Raw genomic sequence first — 18,477 nt, forward strand, 5'->3', positions numbered from 1 at the left:
TATGTATGTATGTATGTGTATCTATGTATGTATGTATGTATGTATGTATGTATGTATGTATGTATGTATGTATGCTTGTTTTTCTTTTCATGAACAGTTTTACGTTGAAAACATGCAGGTGAACCGAAGTATGTTATTCTCATGGGCGTACGACCCGGGGGGGGGGGGGGGGGGGGGGGGGGGGGGGGGGGGGGGGGGCCCAAATTCGGGCAAAACAGTGGGGGAAATTCGGGCAAATTTTATGTGGGTAAAATTTCGGGCAAATCAACCCCTCCAGCCCCCCTAAATCAAAGAGTCCCCATACGCTCATGGAACTTATTCCTGTCTTGCGACAAAAACGTTTACCAACTTTGCATACAAATGTGCTTAAATAATATTGATGTGTCATTTATCAGTCTAAGTAACAGGAGATTTTCATTGAATGTAGGTTACTTTTAAAATAGTACCAAACTTGCTAAACGTCTTTGTGTTAACTAGTATATATACACGAGAATATACAAGTTGCAAATTACAAATATCAAGTTTATGTGTGACGTGAATATCTACATAACTGGCTGCTAGTGACATTGGCGATACCAGGAAATTTGTCAAGTTTTTTTGATGACTCACTGTTTTTATAATGTACATTCCATAAAAGTAGGACACTACCACCATCAATACCACCCCTACCACCCCCATCCATCCCCCCCCCCCAAAAATAACATTATTTCTATTATTTTTTGTGAAAGATAAACGGCATTGCCTCGTAGGTCGTCGAGTATTCTCTAACTCTAAAATTGTATCACGTAAGCTATTTAGGTTGAAGAAATCTAAACTGGCATTTATTTATGTGACCGGCCTCGGTGGCGTCGTGGCAGGCCATCGGTCTACAGGCTGGTAGGTACTGGGTTCGGATCCCAGTCGAGGCATGGGATTTTTAATCCAAATACCGACTCCAAACCCTGAGTGAGTGCTCCGCAAGGCTCAATGGGTAGGTGTAAACCACTTGCACCGACCAGTGATCCATAACTGGTTCAACAAAGGCCATGGTTTGTGCTATCCTGCCTTTGGGAAGCGCAAATAAAAGATCCCTTGCTGCCTGTCGTAAAGAAGAGTAGCCTATGTGGCGACAGCGGGTTTCCTCTAAAAACAGTGTCAGAATGACCATATGTTTGACATCCAATAGCCGATGATAAGATTAAAAATCAATGTGCTCTAGTGGCGTCGTTAAATAAAACAAACTTTTTATTTATGTGAATTACAGCATAAATGTATTCACGAATGGTGACCTTTATAGGACCTTGAAAGTTTGTATCCAAAAAGCCCTTTTTTGAGATGTCCATCATACTAGATGTTCAACTTCCCGACCCTCCAACACAGATGGTATCAATAATTCAAATTCGGTGGATCTGGCAAACAGACGAACATAGGCCTTGTGTTACAATGACGTCATTCAATTGTTAAGACACTTGGAAATAGTTTGGCTCTCACAGCATAAACAACGATCAAAGAAAACCAGCTTGATGTAAGTTTAATGTAGAGAACCCCCAAAGTAATCAAACAAAAGGTATGTGGCATCGGATTTTAAAAAGAAAAAGAAAAAAAAAGAAGGTATTTTAAACACTGTACTTAATAATGATCCTTTGGCCAGAAAATGTTTCCAAAATGATCATATTTAATACACGTGTACGAAGTATATAACTGGCAGTTTTCACATAAAACGAGTATGGTTAGAGAAAACTCAACTGCTTTCTTGTGAGATTGGTTCAAATGCACTATTTTGACATCTTTGATAAATAAGTGCAGGATTTAAAAAAAAAAAAAAAAATTATCACCTTTTATAAAAGAAAAGGATGACAATTCTTTAAAATATATATATATAAAAGTTAACACTTTAGAACTGGCATGATGGAAGAAAGGAATGTTTTATTTAACAACACACTCAACATATTTTAATTATGGTTATATGGCATCCGATGCACAATAGGCTACTCTTATATGCAGCATTCCACAGGATACTACATACCATGGCTTTTGTTAAACAGAGTGGTGGAGCACTGGCTGGAACAAGAAATAGCCTAAAGGATCCAACGACTGGGATCAATACTAGAACCATGCATCAGAAGAGTACTTCACCACTCCCATTGTGGCTAAACTAAATGAAAGATATTATCTTTGAGAAAATAAAAATAATTTCCACATTGAAAAGGAAGGAAATGGTTTATTTAACGATGCACTCAACACATTTTATTACGGTTATATGGCGTATGACATATGGTTAAGGACCACACAGATATTGAGGGAGGAAACCCGCTGTCGCCACTTCATGAGCTACTCTTTGCGATTACCAGCAAGGGATCTTTTATATGCACCATCCTATAGACAGAATAGCACATACCACAGCCTTTGATGGACCAGTCGTGGTGCACTGGCTAAGCGAGAAATAGCCTAATGGGCCCACTGACTGGGATTGATCCCAAACCGACCACAGATCAAGCGAGCGTTTTACCACTGGGCTACATCTTTCATAGCCATTACCAATAAAATAAAACTAAATAAAATGTTATTTTATTGTCAAAATGGCCCAGTAGCTTTTTTTTTTTTTTAAATGGTATACATTTTATATGCAATATTTCTGCCAGAAAGAAAATTTTGGGTATAGCACTATGGAAATGAATGCAACCAGTCAACAGGGGGTATGGGGGGCCTCTCCCAGAATGAAGATGGGTTAAGTTTAGGCTTTTCTCTCTGCTTGTATTTATGATACTGTATTGAACAACTTATGTATACCCCTTTACATGGACTGTGTGTTTGTATGTGAGGGACTGAAAAAATAAAGTTTCAAAATAATAATATAAAAAACATTAAAAAAAAACCCCATTGTAATTTGTAATAGGTTTTATTAAAAACAACAAATAATTGTCAGTTTTCTCATTTTATTCGATTCATATGTACATCTATAAAATTTTGAATTCACTGTTGCATTATTATGTGGATAGATACCATTCTATTGCACTGGCAAGAATCATTTCTATTAACAATAAAAACAAGTCTATAAAATGCTGTTTACATAATAATAATAAAATCTTGTTGGTGAAATAAATTTTAAAAAGCAAGAAATTTGTCCACTGAACAATATTCCTTCCCCTCATGATGTGAGATAGACAGTATGAGGTCATGCTCACACAATCTTGATCTTTAATTCAGATATATTTTCTAATAAAAACCTCAGACAACTTACTGTGCCACAAAGGAGGCATAACGATAAAACCGAGTCAAATGTTATACTTGTTATAACGGTTATACACATTTTGGCATTACTAATAATTCCAAGGTTTAAGTAGTCGCTTGTCGAATTGCGAAATTTGATTTATTTTGAATTTGGCAAATATATTTCATTACCAATTCACCAAAAAAGATAATAATAATTTTTAAAATGTGCCCTTTGTATATGTACAATCAGTTTTGCATTTTGGCTAATTAAAACTTCGATTTGGTTAGATATTCTTACCAAATTTGCAAATTGCTAATAGATTTTGTTGTCCAGCTTAAACCCTGTATAGTATGAACGTTTAAAAATGTTCTGATTCAGACACAATGTGTTTTTACACAGAACACAGGATAAAACTATGTAAAAAAAACTGGGTGAGAGGTAGTGATACAACACAGAAATGAAGGAAAAACGATGCAGAAAAAAGAGATATTAAATGCAGATGGAAAAAACAAAAGTATTTGTAAATTATGACATCAAATCACCACCAATTCAGTTAAATCAATAAGGAATTTGATATAGTTGGTGTAGTTTAGGACACAAACCCACAGCCATCACATAGACTGAAGAATTGCAGCTGTTCCTTTTTACATATTACCCAGGGTTTATACAGAGTTATCAACCACATTCCATTACATACAAAAGGCATATTTCATTAACTTTCTGTTCTTTTTTTTTTCCTAAGTTTTCTTTCTTTTGTGTGTGTGTGTGTGTGTGTGTGTGTGTGTGTGTGTGTGTGTGATGAATTTAAAGGAACTTTCTGTAAGTATCAATATAATAATATACAATTACCATGCTCTCAAGCACATTGGCAGTCTTTTCTTGTTGTTACTTTAATTTATTACTTTTCATTTCTCATAGCTGTCATGATCAAATCTAAAGTCCAAGAATTTCCAGGCCCGGAAAATGACATTTGCTAAGTCAGTGACTTTCCATGATTTGCATAACCCGTATATATCCGTCAAATGCATGTAAATTACTTAATATACGAGAAAAATGGAAATCTACTTTTCACTAACCCACTTCCATCACAGAGTACAACCACTTAGGTGGACAGGAATGTGAAGACAACAAGGTAAGATACCAACAGAAACCAGAAAACCTAGAATAATCTTTCTTGACAAAAACAAATAACATTCCGGATTCGGGGAATGTCAACAAATTTGTTTTCTAATTGAGAAATAAATCACTTAATTTCCATAATTTGAATTGTATTCTGAATACTAAACTTATTTTGACTACAATAATTTCCTTTGTTTTTAAGACAGGTCTAAATACAGAAAGACAGCACTAAATTCTGCTAAACACTTTCCAAATCAATGGTCACATAGTAAAATCATTATATTAAAGTAATAATAATAGTAATTACATCTCTACACAATACACAAACACAATTTAAACTATATACATCCAAGTGATTCAGTTTCACTTTGGGAAAAGATGTGTTAAAGTTTGTTTTGTTTAACAACATCACTAGAGCACACTGATTTATTAATCATCGGCTATTGGATGTCAATCATATGGTCATTTTTAAAGTCATACAGAGGAAACCCGCTACATTTTTCCATTAGGAGCAAGGGATCTTTTATATGCACTATCCCACAGACAGGATAGCACATACCACGGCCTTTGATATACCAGTCATGGTGCACTGGCTGGAACGAGAAATACCCCAATGGGCTCACCAACAAAAGATGTGTTAAAATCTTCAATAGTTAATCTTCAAGATTTATGTAATTTTGGGGGCACTCTCATTGTGTCAGTGTTTTGAAATAAACATTAATTAGATAATAACATATGTAATTAAACTATTTAAAACACAGAAAACATAGGCCGACATAAATTAAAAGCATTAATAAAATGGTAAAATTTTAAATTAACTTTTCTTCAAGCTGGCCGATTCTGTAATTTTGTAAAATAGGCTAGTACAAAATTAACACAATGTGTACCACAATACTGCTTTCTAAGAAACATTTTTTATTTACTAGTATTATCCATATATTTTAATTAATTATTAATAGTATATTAGATTATATATAAAAAGATTGAAAACACTGACAGCTTCAAATATACAGATTCAGTAATTGTTTTCATTAAATTACCAACTTTGAAATCTATTACTTTCCTTGTATAACATTGTTTCAATTACAGTGAACCAAATGTAACATGGATATTGGAAACAGGCAATACTTAAAGAATAAAATTTGTTTAGGTAGCATCAAACTCAATATCACTTTATGTCCTCTGAAATAATTTATATTTGTCCTTTCATTTGAAACATAAACCGAATAATTAGAGCCAATTGAATTCAAGAACTCCAGTGAATAAATGAATGAATGAATAATGAAATGAATAAAAGAATTAAAATAATGAACGGTGTATACTTAAAGCATATTAAATCTCATCATTACAATTTTCAAGCAAGCCTAAGTGTTTTTGTAATGCTCCTTTAAACTTTGTTCACATGATACATGGTATAAAATACATTACACATCACATTTGATCAAAATAAAGTCATTAGCTGCATTGTATGTATATTCTTGCACCAACTACATGCTGCATACTTGATGACTGTGTGTGTCAGTGCATACTATAAAAATGATCTCGAGGCAAGTATTAAGCACATCATGGAAGTGTTTCTCTCAGTTCTGTCTGTATGGTCCAGATATACATACCAGTTACCTTTGTAGACATTACTGAAAGAAGCAAACACAAACATTTTAATACATAATGGTATTTGTCATACATGTAAATTTTTGTTTTGTTTAACACCTCTAGCTGACACTGATTAAATAATCATTAACTATTTTAACACTGATTTTAAACTTGATATTCCTCAGGGGAAACCTGCAAAATTTTCCCCATTACCAACAAAAATCAAAGGATGTTAAAGTTTTTAATGACACCACTAGAGCACATTGATTTATTAATCATCATCGACTGGATGTTAAACATTTGGTAATTTTTGACAAGAAAGAAAGAAAGAAGTTTTTTATTTAATGACACACTCAACACATTTTATTTATGATTATATGGCGTCAGACATATGGTTAAGGACCACACAGATTTTAAGAGGAAACCCGCTGTTGCCACTTCATGGGCTACTCTTTCCGATTAGCAGCAAGGGATCTTTTATTTGCGCTTCCCACAGGCAGGATAGCACAAACCATGGCCTTTGTTGAACCAGTTATGGATCACTGGTCGGTGCAAGTGGTTTACACCTACCCATTGACTCAGGGTTTGGAGTCGGTAGCTGGATTAAAAATCCCATGCCTCGACTGGGATCTGAACCCAGTACCTACCAGTCTGTAGACCGATGGCCTGCCACGACGCCACCGAGGACGGTAATTTTTGACAAGTACTAGTAGTCACAGAGAAAACATGCTACATTTTCCCCATTAGCAGCCAGGGATATTTTATATCCACTTTCCCAGACAGTACAGTACATAAAATGGCCTTTGGTATACCAGTCATGGAGCACAGGATGGGACAAAAATAAAACCTAACCAATATCAGCAAGCAGTGTTTCTGCGAGAAAGAAAATTTTGGTTATAGTGCTATAGAATTGAATGCAACCAGAGTCAAATGGGGGCATGGGGAGCTTCCCTCAGAAAAAAAAAATGGATTGTTTAGGGTTAAGAAAATCATACAGTAATGATAAGAGTAATTAATTTTATCAAAAAGTTAATTTTAAAAAAAAAACATCTGCAAAACCTTTTGGGTATGGCGCCATACCCGTTTTACCCTTTGGCAGAAACCCTGACAAGGGTCATACACATGTAAACTGTAAGCAGCTGTGAGACTTGGTTTACAATTCTAAAAAAGAAAGCTGCTGCCGTCATGTTCCTGACGGACCGCCAGGTCTTCCCCACTGGGACCATAAATGTGAACAATTTGATTTAAGCTAACCAGTGATGGAAAGTAAAGGAGGTCTTTACCATTCTCACCTGTGATACACCAAAACTGGAAACAAAAGAAACAACAATACATTTTCAAAACTGAAATCCTCTGTACCTGCATGTAAGTCTGTAACTAATCACAGTTTTGCTGTTCTCAGAATGTCTTCACAGAGTTTCTTGTAGTGCCACATGTCGCCCTTGACTCGTTTTCGGAGCACCCCAATGTACGGTGTCTTTGTTATGGCACAAACCTCCAGGTCAAACGCAAGTCGCACTCGACCCCAGTCGTCAGTGACAGTGCACCGCAGGGCAAAGCTGGGGGAAAAAAAAGTGTTTAACTATTTTAGATTCAATAAATCAGAATTGTTGTTAAACAGAAAAATAAAATGAAAATTTAACGACACCCCAGCAAGTTTAAACTGCAGCTCCTTCAGCATTTAAATAAGAAAGTGAGAGGGGAAAGCCACTTCTGCCACATTCCTACCAAATTATAGCAAACAAAGCTTTCGGAGAGTACTGCTAAGGCAATACATGTCTCCTACCAGGCTTCAAATTTATTTTGTATTCCCTGAGCTAAGTTCAAGGGCCAATGAGTAAATCACTATAACAGTCAATATTAATCTGTAAGAGTAAATGATAAGACTATACAAACATTTCAGCTCATGATCTGGAGGTGATCTGGAGTACTGCTAAAGCAATGTCCTACCGGGCCCAACAATTTTTCGTACGTCCTAAATTCAAGGGCTATAACTCTGAAAAAAATCATTTTGAAAAAACTACTGCTAAAGCTAATACAAATGATCCCCTATATACGGGCCCAACAAAATTTCATTTGATATCTCCAGGCATTGCTAAATCCAAAGGCTTTTCACATAACTCGTTCAAAAACTGGTTAAAACCACAAAACTTCAACTTGATCAGTAAAAATATATACAAATGATCTTGAAATTGGGAGCTATATAAAAATTAATAAACAGCTATTACAAATGATCAAGCTATATACAAATGCATAAAGCTGATATGTTTGAAAAACTTCATCTTGGGTCGTATCTCAACAGCTGAATGCAAAAGTGTTTTATTTAACGATGCAAGCAAATTTTCACATCTCCTACGTTCATATGGCATCAAACTCTGTTAAAAACGATTTTGAGAGGAAACATGTCGCCAAAAAATGGGCTATTAATTTAAAGCAAGGGATTTACCTTGATCTAGAAATTGGCCTTTGTTGAACCAGTTAAAACTGCTTAAGTAGACAGCTTATTCCATTCTGCACTCACTCAGGGTTTAGGGTATCTGTTTAAAAAATACCAGTTGGGCAAAAACCCAGTACCTTGTTTGAACCGACTGAAACCACGACGCCGTAATGCTCAACAGCTGAATGACTGTCCAAAATAGACTTACTCGCTCTGCTTGTAAGGAATGCACTTCTTTTCCAGGGTGGTCTTCATGCACCGTAACACATACTCCGGACTGAACTCATTGGTGCGGTACACATTATGCAGCGACTGGAAACACAACACATTACAATATCTATAGTTACTGGCTAATGACCACATTTCAGGTGTTTTTTTTTATGCTGGCAAATCATTTCACTTTTATCAAAGTTAACTGATCTTTGGAAGTAATGTGCATGCTTTTTGTGCAAAATTTTTGCTTTTGTCTGCTGGGTGTTTTTGAGGAATGTGTGTGACTTTTTACAATTTCAGAATCTTTAGTTAGTTTTGGAAATTAGAAATGTGAAAGAACACTTAATTATCAACAATGAATTCTTTTGTAAAATGGCCATAAAGCATCTCATAACACTGACACATTAACACATACTTTTCATAAGTTAAGCGATGTCTTCATTATCTCTATTGCATCTTACCATTAGCTGAGGTTATCACTAATCCCCATTGTTTGACAACTTCAACTGTTTGCTTTACATGGGCAACTATAAGTTTAAAATTTTAATTCTAACTTAGTTGTGCTAAATTGTGAAAAATAAATATAGAAGTCACAAATATTAAAACAGATAAAAAAAAAACCAGATGTTTTACTACAAGTTTCAAACAGTAGTTGTGACTATGTTTTAGGTATATAGGACAGAGTTATCCCATGAAAGAAACCATTAATAGAAATTTCTCTTTCATATATATGCTATGACATTATTGCATTTAACCAGCCTCGCCCTGAGTCTAAATTTCCACCACCTCAGGTTTACTTTTTCTATCCCACATGATCACATATTATGGAGTCTTATATTCTTCATAAGTAGTGACAGAATTTGGTCATGATTTGATAAATTTCAGAGGCGTGTAAAATTTAACTAATGACTCAATAGTGACTAAATGACTAAAATAAAACACCTACTTTAACTTTCCGCGGAGCGACATCTGCGGAACCTTTTTGTTTTTTTGGAGTCAGCATGTTGAAGACTTTCTCCAGACTGCCAAACACAGAGCCTTTCTTGAACTTGGACGCGCTGCCGGGAGTCGACATGTGTGCTCGGCACAACCCTTCGTCTACAGATGTAGTTCTAAAAAACAGTATTGTAAATGAAAAAACCACCAGTTTTTAACTACATCACTAGAGCACATTGGTAACCTATGAATTTTGGGGGATAGATATTCCAGTAATATAATGATATTTTATAATTATTATGTGAAAATTTCAAGGTGTAATGACTTTTAAATTTTGACCAAATAGTATCATATCCCCTTAAAAATAGCTTTTAAGGAATGAAAACAAGCGGTGTCCTAAACTGAAATTTTAAGTTTAGAGAGAATGTTCTCAGTTTGTTGGCATAGTTAAGATGTTTGGAACATGTTTACATTTTAAAGTTTATTTTATTTAAGCACATTGATTTAGTAATCATTGGCTATTGGATGTCAAACATTTTGGTAATGTTTCACACCATATCATACCCACATTTTTCCAATAGCAGCAAGGGATCTTTTATATGCATTTTCTAAGCAGACGGAACAGCCCATATACCAGTCGTGGGGCTCTGGTTGGGACGAGGGAAATGACAATGAGAGAATGGGTCCAATGAGGTGCTTCAATCTGGACATCACAATATTTTCAGTGACCCAAATTTTCAGTTTATATCCTAATATATATTTTCCAAAATGCAGGAAATTACTGGGAGATAAAATTCAATTTGGGCTACAAGAAACATTGGGATGCCAGAAGCAAATTGAATACACAGACACTGGTATTCTAAGTGAGAAAAATAATTTTAGTCATTAATAAAAAGGGTCTACTAATTGGAAACATGTTAGTCAGAGCAAACTCGCAACTCTCTTTCAATTTTGTTCTCATTAGAATTTTTTTTCTTCAAATTACTGTCAATAATAACTTTTTAAAAAACCACCACAGATCCACAGAACTCACTTCTTTCCAGCACAGATGGGGCTGTTTTCAATTGCACTTAAAGCATTCAGCTGTGAATCATATGATCGGGATGGTGACAGTGTTGTGTTAACGTAACTCTTATCAACAGATTTGATAGGAGTGCAGACTGCAAATAATATAAACAAACTTATTATAACAGTTGGGGAAACGTGACTTGATCTGGGTAAGAAAATAACCAAATGCAGCAATTTCTAATAAGATGGCCAACACTTAAAATGTTTGCTAATTTAATTTTTTTTTCTTTTTCTTCATCTCCACCCACACCTCAATCCCCAATATAAGAGAAATATTCTACAAGTTATTCTCAGCATATTCTCATTTTCAGTGCAGACAGTTTCATTGGTATCACATCATATAAACAATTCCAGTCTCTAAACTGTTCAACATTTACTCATATATATATATATATATATATATATATATATATATATCTACAGTGAAACCCCTCTAAACCGGACACCCAAGGGACCAAGTACAATGTCCAGTTTAAAGTGGTATCCAGTTTATAGAGGTTAATTTATGTACTGATTTTTACGGTTTTGAGGGAATTCTGGTTTACAAAGGGTCCAGTTTTGAGAGGTTTCACTGTATATAGAGTTTAATAAAACTTTAAAAATTTCCCATCGTTCACTTGTAAATTCAACAGTATCTATAATAAAATATAATTTTAATCATAAGTCATTACCATAAATGAACAAAACAATCCACATTTTACAAATATGTTGTTAGAAAATTGGGAAATTTTGTGTTTTATATCTGCAACAAGCTAGGAATTAGAAGCAAACTAAGATAATTAATACAAACAAGCAGGAGTACTCATGCATATATATTCAGTGGGTTGATATTTGTAGCCATCTCGTGCAGGGTCTATTCTAAGAGGTTACACAGAAAGCAATACAAGATGAAAAATAATTTAACTTTTTATCACAGTAACCAGGAAAAGCTTTTTCATGGAATGTTTGGTTTTGTACAGTTTGTTACTAAATCGAGTACATGCAGTTTCCCCACTCCACCCTACCTCCTATATTCCAAGCAAACTTTGCACCATCCCTGCTTATTTTTCTAAAACTTTAAGAGTTATGGAAGGTAACAAAAACAAGGATGATTGGATGCTTAATTCAGAACCCCTCATGTGTTTGTCATCCCAAATAAATTTAAATTCTAGGGCAAACAATGGATGGGGGGTTTTGAATGGGGGGGGAGGTTTGGTGTGGAGGTTTTTCCAAGTCTTTGCATTATCCAATTTTTTTAACTGCAATTTATTTTCTACAATTGTCTTTTTATCACTAAAAAAAGCAATTAACCAAAATTGTTTGACCACTCTCATCTATTATCACAGTAAAAACATCTCGCAGATCTAACCACTGACCTCCGCATTACAGATTACGAGAGCAGGACATAAAAAACTTCAGGCAAGTTGTGGTAGCTAACAGACTGTCATTGCCAGTTGTGCCATGCAAGCTATATATGGATACACAAGCTCAGGCATTTCGACAGCTACATACATCTCCCTGCTGAAATATATACCTTTCAATAGAGCTCCACAGTCAAACAACGGGTTGGGAAATGTAGATTCGCTTTTTTTACACTTACTACTGTCATCCATGGAGGAAACATTCAAGTGTTTTGACATAAGAGGGGACCTGGGTTTGTTCTTGAACTGTGGAATCCTGGTTGTTTTTGGAGACTTTGGCTTCTGAGGAACGAGAAAGTTTTCTTTGTCATCTTTCTCGTTGCCGTCTGAAAATGGCAACCGCTCCCGTGCACGACCTTTGACCCGTCTTTCTCCTGCTGGTTGTGCCACTTTCTGTATGTTTTCCATGTTGACTCTTTTCTCTGTTGGCGTGAGGATGTAAGGGGAATTTGGAACATCAATTTCCTCCTCGGAACTGTAGCACTTGGACTGAAAAAAACCCAAAGCATTTTGAGAGTACTGCTACTGCTACATGTTGCTTACCAGGCCAAAAAATTTTCCTATTTCCTAGGATCAACGGCCATAACTTTGTTAAAAGGAAAATAAGAGTAAATCACCATGAAAGTCAAACTTGATCTGTAACAGTACAATGATGAAGCTATACACAAAATGTATATTTAATAAGAGATACTGTGAAAAAACAGTCTGTAAAAACAAATTTGTGGATTTCCTAAGTTCAAGGGCCATAACTTTGTGAAAAATGGGTAAATCGAAATGAATGTCCAACATGATTTTTAACATTAAATGATAAAGATACACACAAAATTTCACTATCTCACTATCTTGAGGTATTGCGAAAAAAAGACCGACAGAAGGATGGTGATGAAACCTTTAGTCTTATCCGGTTGGACCAGTAGGTCTAAGGGGGCTAATAAGTATTTGGTAACAAGGACAAGGACAAGGAGTTGTAGACTTGGGATTGTAGAATTGGATGGGTGAAAGAAAGAAATGTTTTATTTAATGATGCACTCAACACATTTTATTTACGGTTATATGGCATCAGACATATGGTTAAGGACCACACAGATTTGCATGGCTGTTAACAAAAGTAAAATGTTGTGACTGAAATTTCAAGGTAACAGGGCATTCAAAATGGTAATGTTTTATATGACAATTGTTCTCCACTTTAAACATGTATTTCTCCCATCCCACACCATGTTATTTATTTTATTGGACAAAAACATTAATGGGGTCCAAAATAGCAGAGGCGTAGGCAGGATTTTGTATTTTGACGGGTCCTGCAGTGTGTAGTGGGATATACACAGGAACTTTTATTAAATAAGCGGGTAAAAATAGGGGGGGGGGGGGGACGGGGGACATGGCGGGGCATGCCCCAACCCCCCACCCCCCGTAGGCCACTGGGGAAATAGTCCTATTGGGGGGGCACTTCTTTGTAGTGGCCCTATGACACAGGAACCTTTTAAGCTTATTAATAAATATTCAAAAAGGTAAAAATGTCCCGGGATTATGGGAGGGGGAGGGGGTCGTTAAAAATTGAGGTAAAAGCCAATGTCTGATACTGCATTACGCTAATGTTGAATAGTCCTTTGTTGATCTTTGTGTCAAATAACAATACGTAACGCAAAATCTTGCAGTTTCAATACCCCTCTCCCCTTGTAACGTTTTGTGACCGTGTCATATTTTACTTTGGGGTCTTTAGTAATACATATATGTTAAAATAAAATGGTAATGACTGGTTGCATTTTACTTTATGAATTAACATTACGTTGCACAATAACCACCACCACAACCCCCCCCCCCCCATTACGTTTTGTCACATCCCATAATTCCCACTCTCCTTAGTGCACGTTGCGTAGTTCTCGAATGATCCCATTATTAAATCGTAAATAATAAAGAAGTAACATACCGCTGGTCAGTAAATGTTATATTTGACCGGATCAACTTTATTAAGTTTCAATATCTATAATACGCAATCTAATATCTCCCAGCAGAACTATTACATTGTAACAGTGTTCACAAACTCGCACGTGCTGTTCATCATATGATGTACGGCCATTACTTCAAAGGGAGCGAGTAGCACATTTAAATTAAAGGTGTTTTTTCTTCACTTGTACTGTAGTAACGTTTTTTGTTTGTTTTTTAATTACAAAAACCATACCAAAAATGAATAAAAAAAATAAATAATAATAATAAAAATATTTGAGAAAAAAAATACGAAACATATGTACACACCTTTTTACAAAATAAGATCGTCTGCTTAAAATAGCACAGCAAATGATAGTGCAGGGTGCACATTAAGTCAATACTTTACTTTCTACGTCCGTTCGGACTATGTAAATAGCGGATTGGACGTGTTGCGATAGATTCCAAATATGTGTTAACAAAACAAAAAGTTGTATTCTTCTACCAAAACTGTATTATATCAGACAATGTAGGCATTATTACTAAAAACTACGACACAACAGACTGTATCAAAACAGGATAAAACTAATTTGCATATCCAGGTCAGACTTGTTCGTCACGTGTTTGTAATCGATCGGAAAACCAAAACGAAACTTGTTCGATGTAATTATTTTTTTAAATATACAATTAGCTAAATTTTAAAAACATTTTATGAGTTCAAGTATCCGCGATAAGAGCAACTTTGGGAATCTTTATTGGGAAACTGTTGGGTCGTAATTGGGAAAAGGTTTGATAATGGATTGGGAATTTACGTTAGGGGAATGGGGTCGTTCATCGGCCCCAAAATGTATGGTAGATTATACCCATCCGATAGGTACCTAAAGGGGGGTCAGTGGGGCAAAGAAAACGGCCGAAGTGATCGGGTTGACAGTACGGAACTCGAAAACAGCCGAAGTGACGACTGAGAAAAATAATTTCCACAATTTCTTTGACGACGGAAATCCGTCTCACGGCGGACAGTTAACAGCCATGGATTTGAGAGGAAACCCACTGTCGCCACTACATGGGCTACTCTTTCCGATTAGCAGCAAGGGATCTTTTATTTGCGCTTCCCACAGGCAGGATAGCACAAACCATGGCCTTTGTTGAACCAGTTATGGATCACTGGTCGGTACAAGTGGTTTACACCTACCCATTGAGCCTTGCGGAGTACTCACTCAGGGTTTGGAGTCGGTATCTGGATTAAAAATCCCATGCCTCGACTGGGATCCGAACCCAGTACCTACCAGCCTGTAGACCGATGGCCTACCACTACGCTACCGAGGCCGGTCTGGATTGGTGAAAGACAGGAGATGTCATCAAAGTGAAAGTAAGTACACCTCAGAGGAGAAATGAAAAATAAGAAAGAAAAAAAAGAATTAAATTGAAAACGATTGATAATACCTTAGGTCTTGGCGTCCCAGTGTAGGAACTCATTCTGTACAGCAGTCGAACTGGTCTGCCCTTCATTTTTTTCTCTAACAGCAGGAAGTATGTAGCTGTTAGGTAATCATAGTTCCACTGGAATAAAATTACACATAAACAAAATCAATATGCAGTACATCGTAAACTTAATTTACTTGTATTAAGGGGGAATGCAAAGCTACGGCATAAAACACATTTTTAAAATATTAAATTTTCCCAAATATAACACTAAACATGCACAGGGAAAAAATTAACAACAGATCTAATGTGAGTTTTCTCACACAACATATTCTGGACTTGGTGAATACTCAACAAGCTACGTGACAATAAGGTTGATCTTGCATGAGTGAATTGATGTTTTCCTTCCCGAGCCTTTGGCAGCCACTATGGAAACTATTCTTATACTTAATTAACCGCTACACGCACAAAAATTATCAGCTAACAGTTGCGACATCAAAGCCTATAGTGAAACACTGATTATGTCAAAACATATCTAAAGGAAGAAATGTGGGTGGGGGGGGGGGGGGGGGGGGGGGGGGGAGAAGGGTTCCCCCACTTCTTTCTGCCCATATGGGTAATAAAACTCTTTATTACATAACTATTCAATCTTACTATAGTGATAAAGACATTTTCAAACGGTGTAATAAATGTATGCTGTATTGCACATATGTGCAATCTGGACCGGAACTTTTATATGGGGAATCCCCTTTTTATTTTTACTGCAGTCAGCGCCTTTTATTTACTGATGTCATATATGATTTAAAAATGATGTCACATCATATTCGAATCATTACACAAGACTGCTGCAGAGTATGATTCTTAACATTAAGCAAATTCATGAAAGGAGTTTTGATCATAGATTTAACAAAGTGTTGTTATGACGTTAAATTAAAAACCGTTTTTGTAAAACATAAAAGAAAGTATGTAATAAATACAGAACTTCACATACGTTGTTTTCACTTTCTATTTATTGCACTCGTTTATTTTGTGAAAGAACATAAACTTGTGCAATAAATGGGAAGCGAAAACAACGTATGTGAAGTTCTGTATATTTATTATATAGTTTAGATGGCTAAAAAATAAACTTCATTGCTTAGTTTGGATGGCTAAAAAGTAAACTTCAATGAAACAGTATTAAAGCTTCATTAATGGTAAACAAAATTTAAAAGTGTAGAAAATTGATATAACGAATATCATAGTAAATAAATATAAATATTATTTAAAACTAGAATGGCAAACGATGATGGCTTGTGTGACATGTGCTGAATTGTTAAAACATAACTATTTTTCAGGCATCAGCCAAAAAAACAACCACAAAGTTAACGTCGTTAGAAAGTGGAAGAATTTTGACATAAAATCTTAAACAGAGGCCTAAAAGTTTAAAGTGTGATCTATATGTCCATGTGTGCACAAAGTACTCTAAGTTATAGCCTCATGTTCAAGTAGTTAAAAAAAAAAAAAAAAAAACCCACCAAAGATATCAATTTGTAATTCATATTATTAATGCAATTAATATTAATTAATTATTAATGCAATTAATATTATAATCACATTAATTTTAGGATCTACAGCACTTCTTAATTAATATGAACTGGACTGATGTTTTGTTTGTATCTAGCTTAAATATTAATGTGATTATAATATTAATGCAAAAAATGGGAGTTTGTGTTATTTTCATTAAAGTAAAAAAAGTAAAGTTTGTTTTATTTAACGACGCCACTAGAGCACCTTGATTTTTTATCTTATCATCGGCTATTGGACGTCAAACATATGGTCATTCTCACACTGTTTTTAGAGGAAACCCGCTGTCGCCACATAGGCTACTCTTTTTACGACAGGCAGCAAGGGATCTTTTATTTGCGCTTCCCAAGGCAGGATAGCACAAACCATGGCCTTTGTTGAACCAGTTATGGATCACTGGTCGGTGCAAGTGGTTTACACCTACCAATTGAGCCTTGCGGAACACTCACTCAGGGTTTGGAGTCGGTATCTGGATTAAAAATCCCATGCCTCGACTGGGATTCGAACCCAGTACCTACCAGCCTGTAGACCGATGGCCTGCCACGACGCCACCGAGGCCGGTCTTACATTAAAGGGACACACCCTAGTTACGTTTATTTGTTAACCATTACGGCGTTGTTTTTCGCTATTAAACCACATTTTTCACAAATAAAATTGCACTTTACTTACATTTTATTATTTAGAATACACATTTCCATTCACCTGAATTAATTTGTAAAACCACGAAACCCATTTTTTGCATTTTTTCACAAAACGTGTTGTCGAGAAAAAAACGTTAAGCAAGCGAGGTCCAATCTATTTTTAGAGGGGATATTTCCATTTCAATGTCACAGACGTTGGTATATCACGTGACCGTTATCATTTTGGTTCAGTTTGTTTTCTCGTACACGGTTCGCGCAATAAACATCCGATTTGTTGTTGTTCATTTGTGAGATTTTTCTTCACAGTTCGTGAACATTTTCAGTAACAATAAAGTTCAGACAAGTAAGTGTCTAATACAAAACATTACAAACCCTTAAACAAATAATTTTGCTAAGTCTTACGATATCTGGAGAGGGGATATAGAGGCACTGATTTTCCGTTTCAGATTTTTCCTTTTTCCGTTTCATAATGTTACAAATTCCGGTTTTTTCTGTTTCAGTATTAAACAAATTCTGTTTTTGTTTCACACACACACACACACACCGCAATTAATTGCTGGTGTAAAATAAATATGCAGTAGTTTGTATTTATTTTTGGTTTAAATTTAAACACGAATACGCCACGACACAGACTTCGGACATTTTCGGTTTTCTTTACGATATGATCGGGAAAATAATTACAAACGATCACACTATAAACCACTTCCCTTGTATAATTTATTTTGAACAAAGCCTGGCATACAATATGCAATTACTGCATTCCTTTGTGAGATCGGAAATATGGCAATGCCGCAAATGTTAAAAATTAATAAGCAAACATAACATATCTTTCACTTGAGTAAATATCGGACAATTTTAGCTCACAATGTTCGGTTTTTCCCATTAAATCGCCGGGAATAAGCGAAGAAAACACGACTGGTAAAACGTCTAGATACTCTACATTTGGCGTAACATACAAAGGTACTAGTG

The 18,477-nt window shown here is 35.6% G+C and overlaps 1 protein-coding gene across 1 annotated transcript in view; it reads right to left on the minus strand.

Moving 5' to 3' along the window:
• Positions 1-4,813: 4,813 nt before the first annotated feature.
• LOC121378988 (maternal embryonic leucine zipper kinase-like) overlaps positions 4,814-18,477 on the minus strand; it is a 30,084-nt gene continuing 16,420 nt past the window's right edge. The window contains 7 exon segments of the mRNA XM_041507417.1: positions 4,814-5,946; positions 7,265-7,464; positions 8,551-8,654; positions 9,502-9,667; positions 10,525-10,651; positions 12,139-12,448; positions 15,326-15,442. Coding sequence (XP_041363351.1) covers positions 7,287-7,464; positions 8,551-8,654; positions 9,502-9,667; positions 10,525-10,651; positions 12,139-12,448; positions 15,326-15,442 — 1,002 coding nt within the window. The 3' untranslated portion in view covers positions 4,814-5,946; positions 7,265-7,286.

Source organism: Gigantopelta aegis, chromosome 8, assembly GCF_016097555.1.
Source record: "Gigantopelta aegis isolate Gae_Host chromosome 8, Gae_host_genome, whole genome shotgun sequence".
NCBI classification, from domain to species: domain Eukaryota; kingdom Metazoa; phylum Mollusca; class Gastropoda; order Neomphalida; family Peltospiridae; genus Gigantopelta; species Gigantopelta aegis.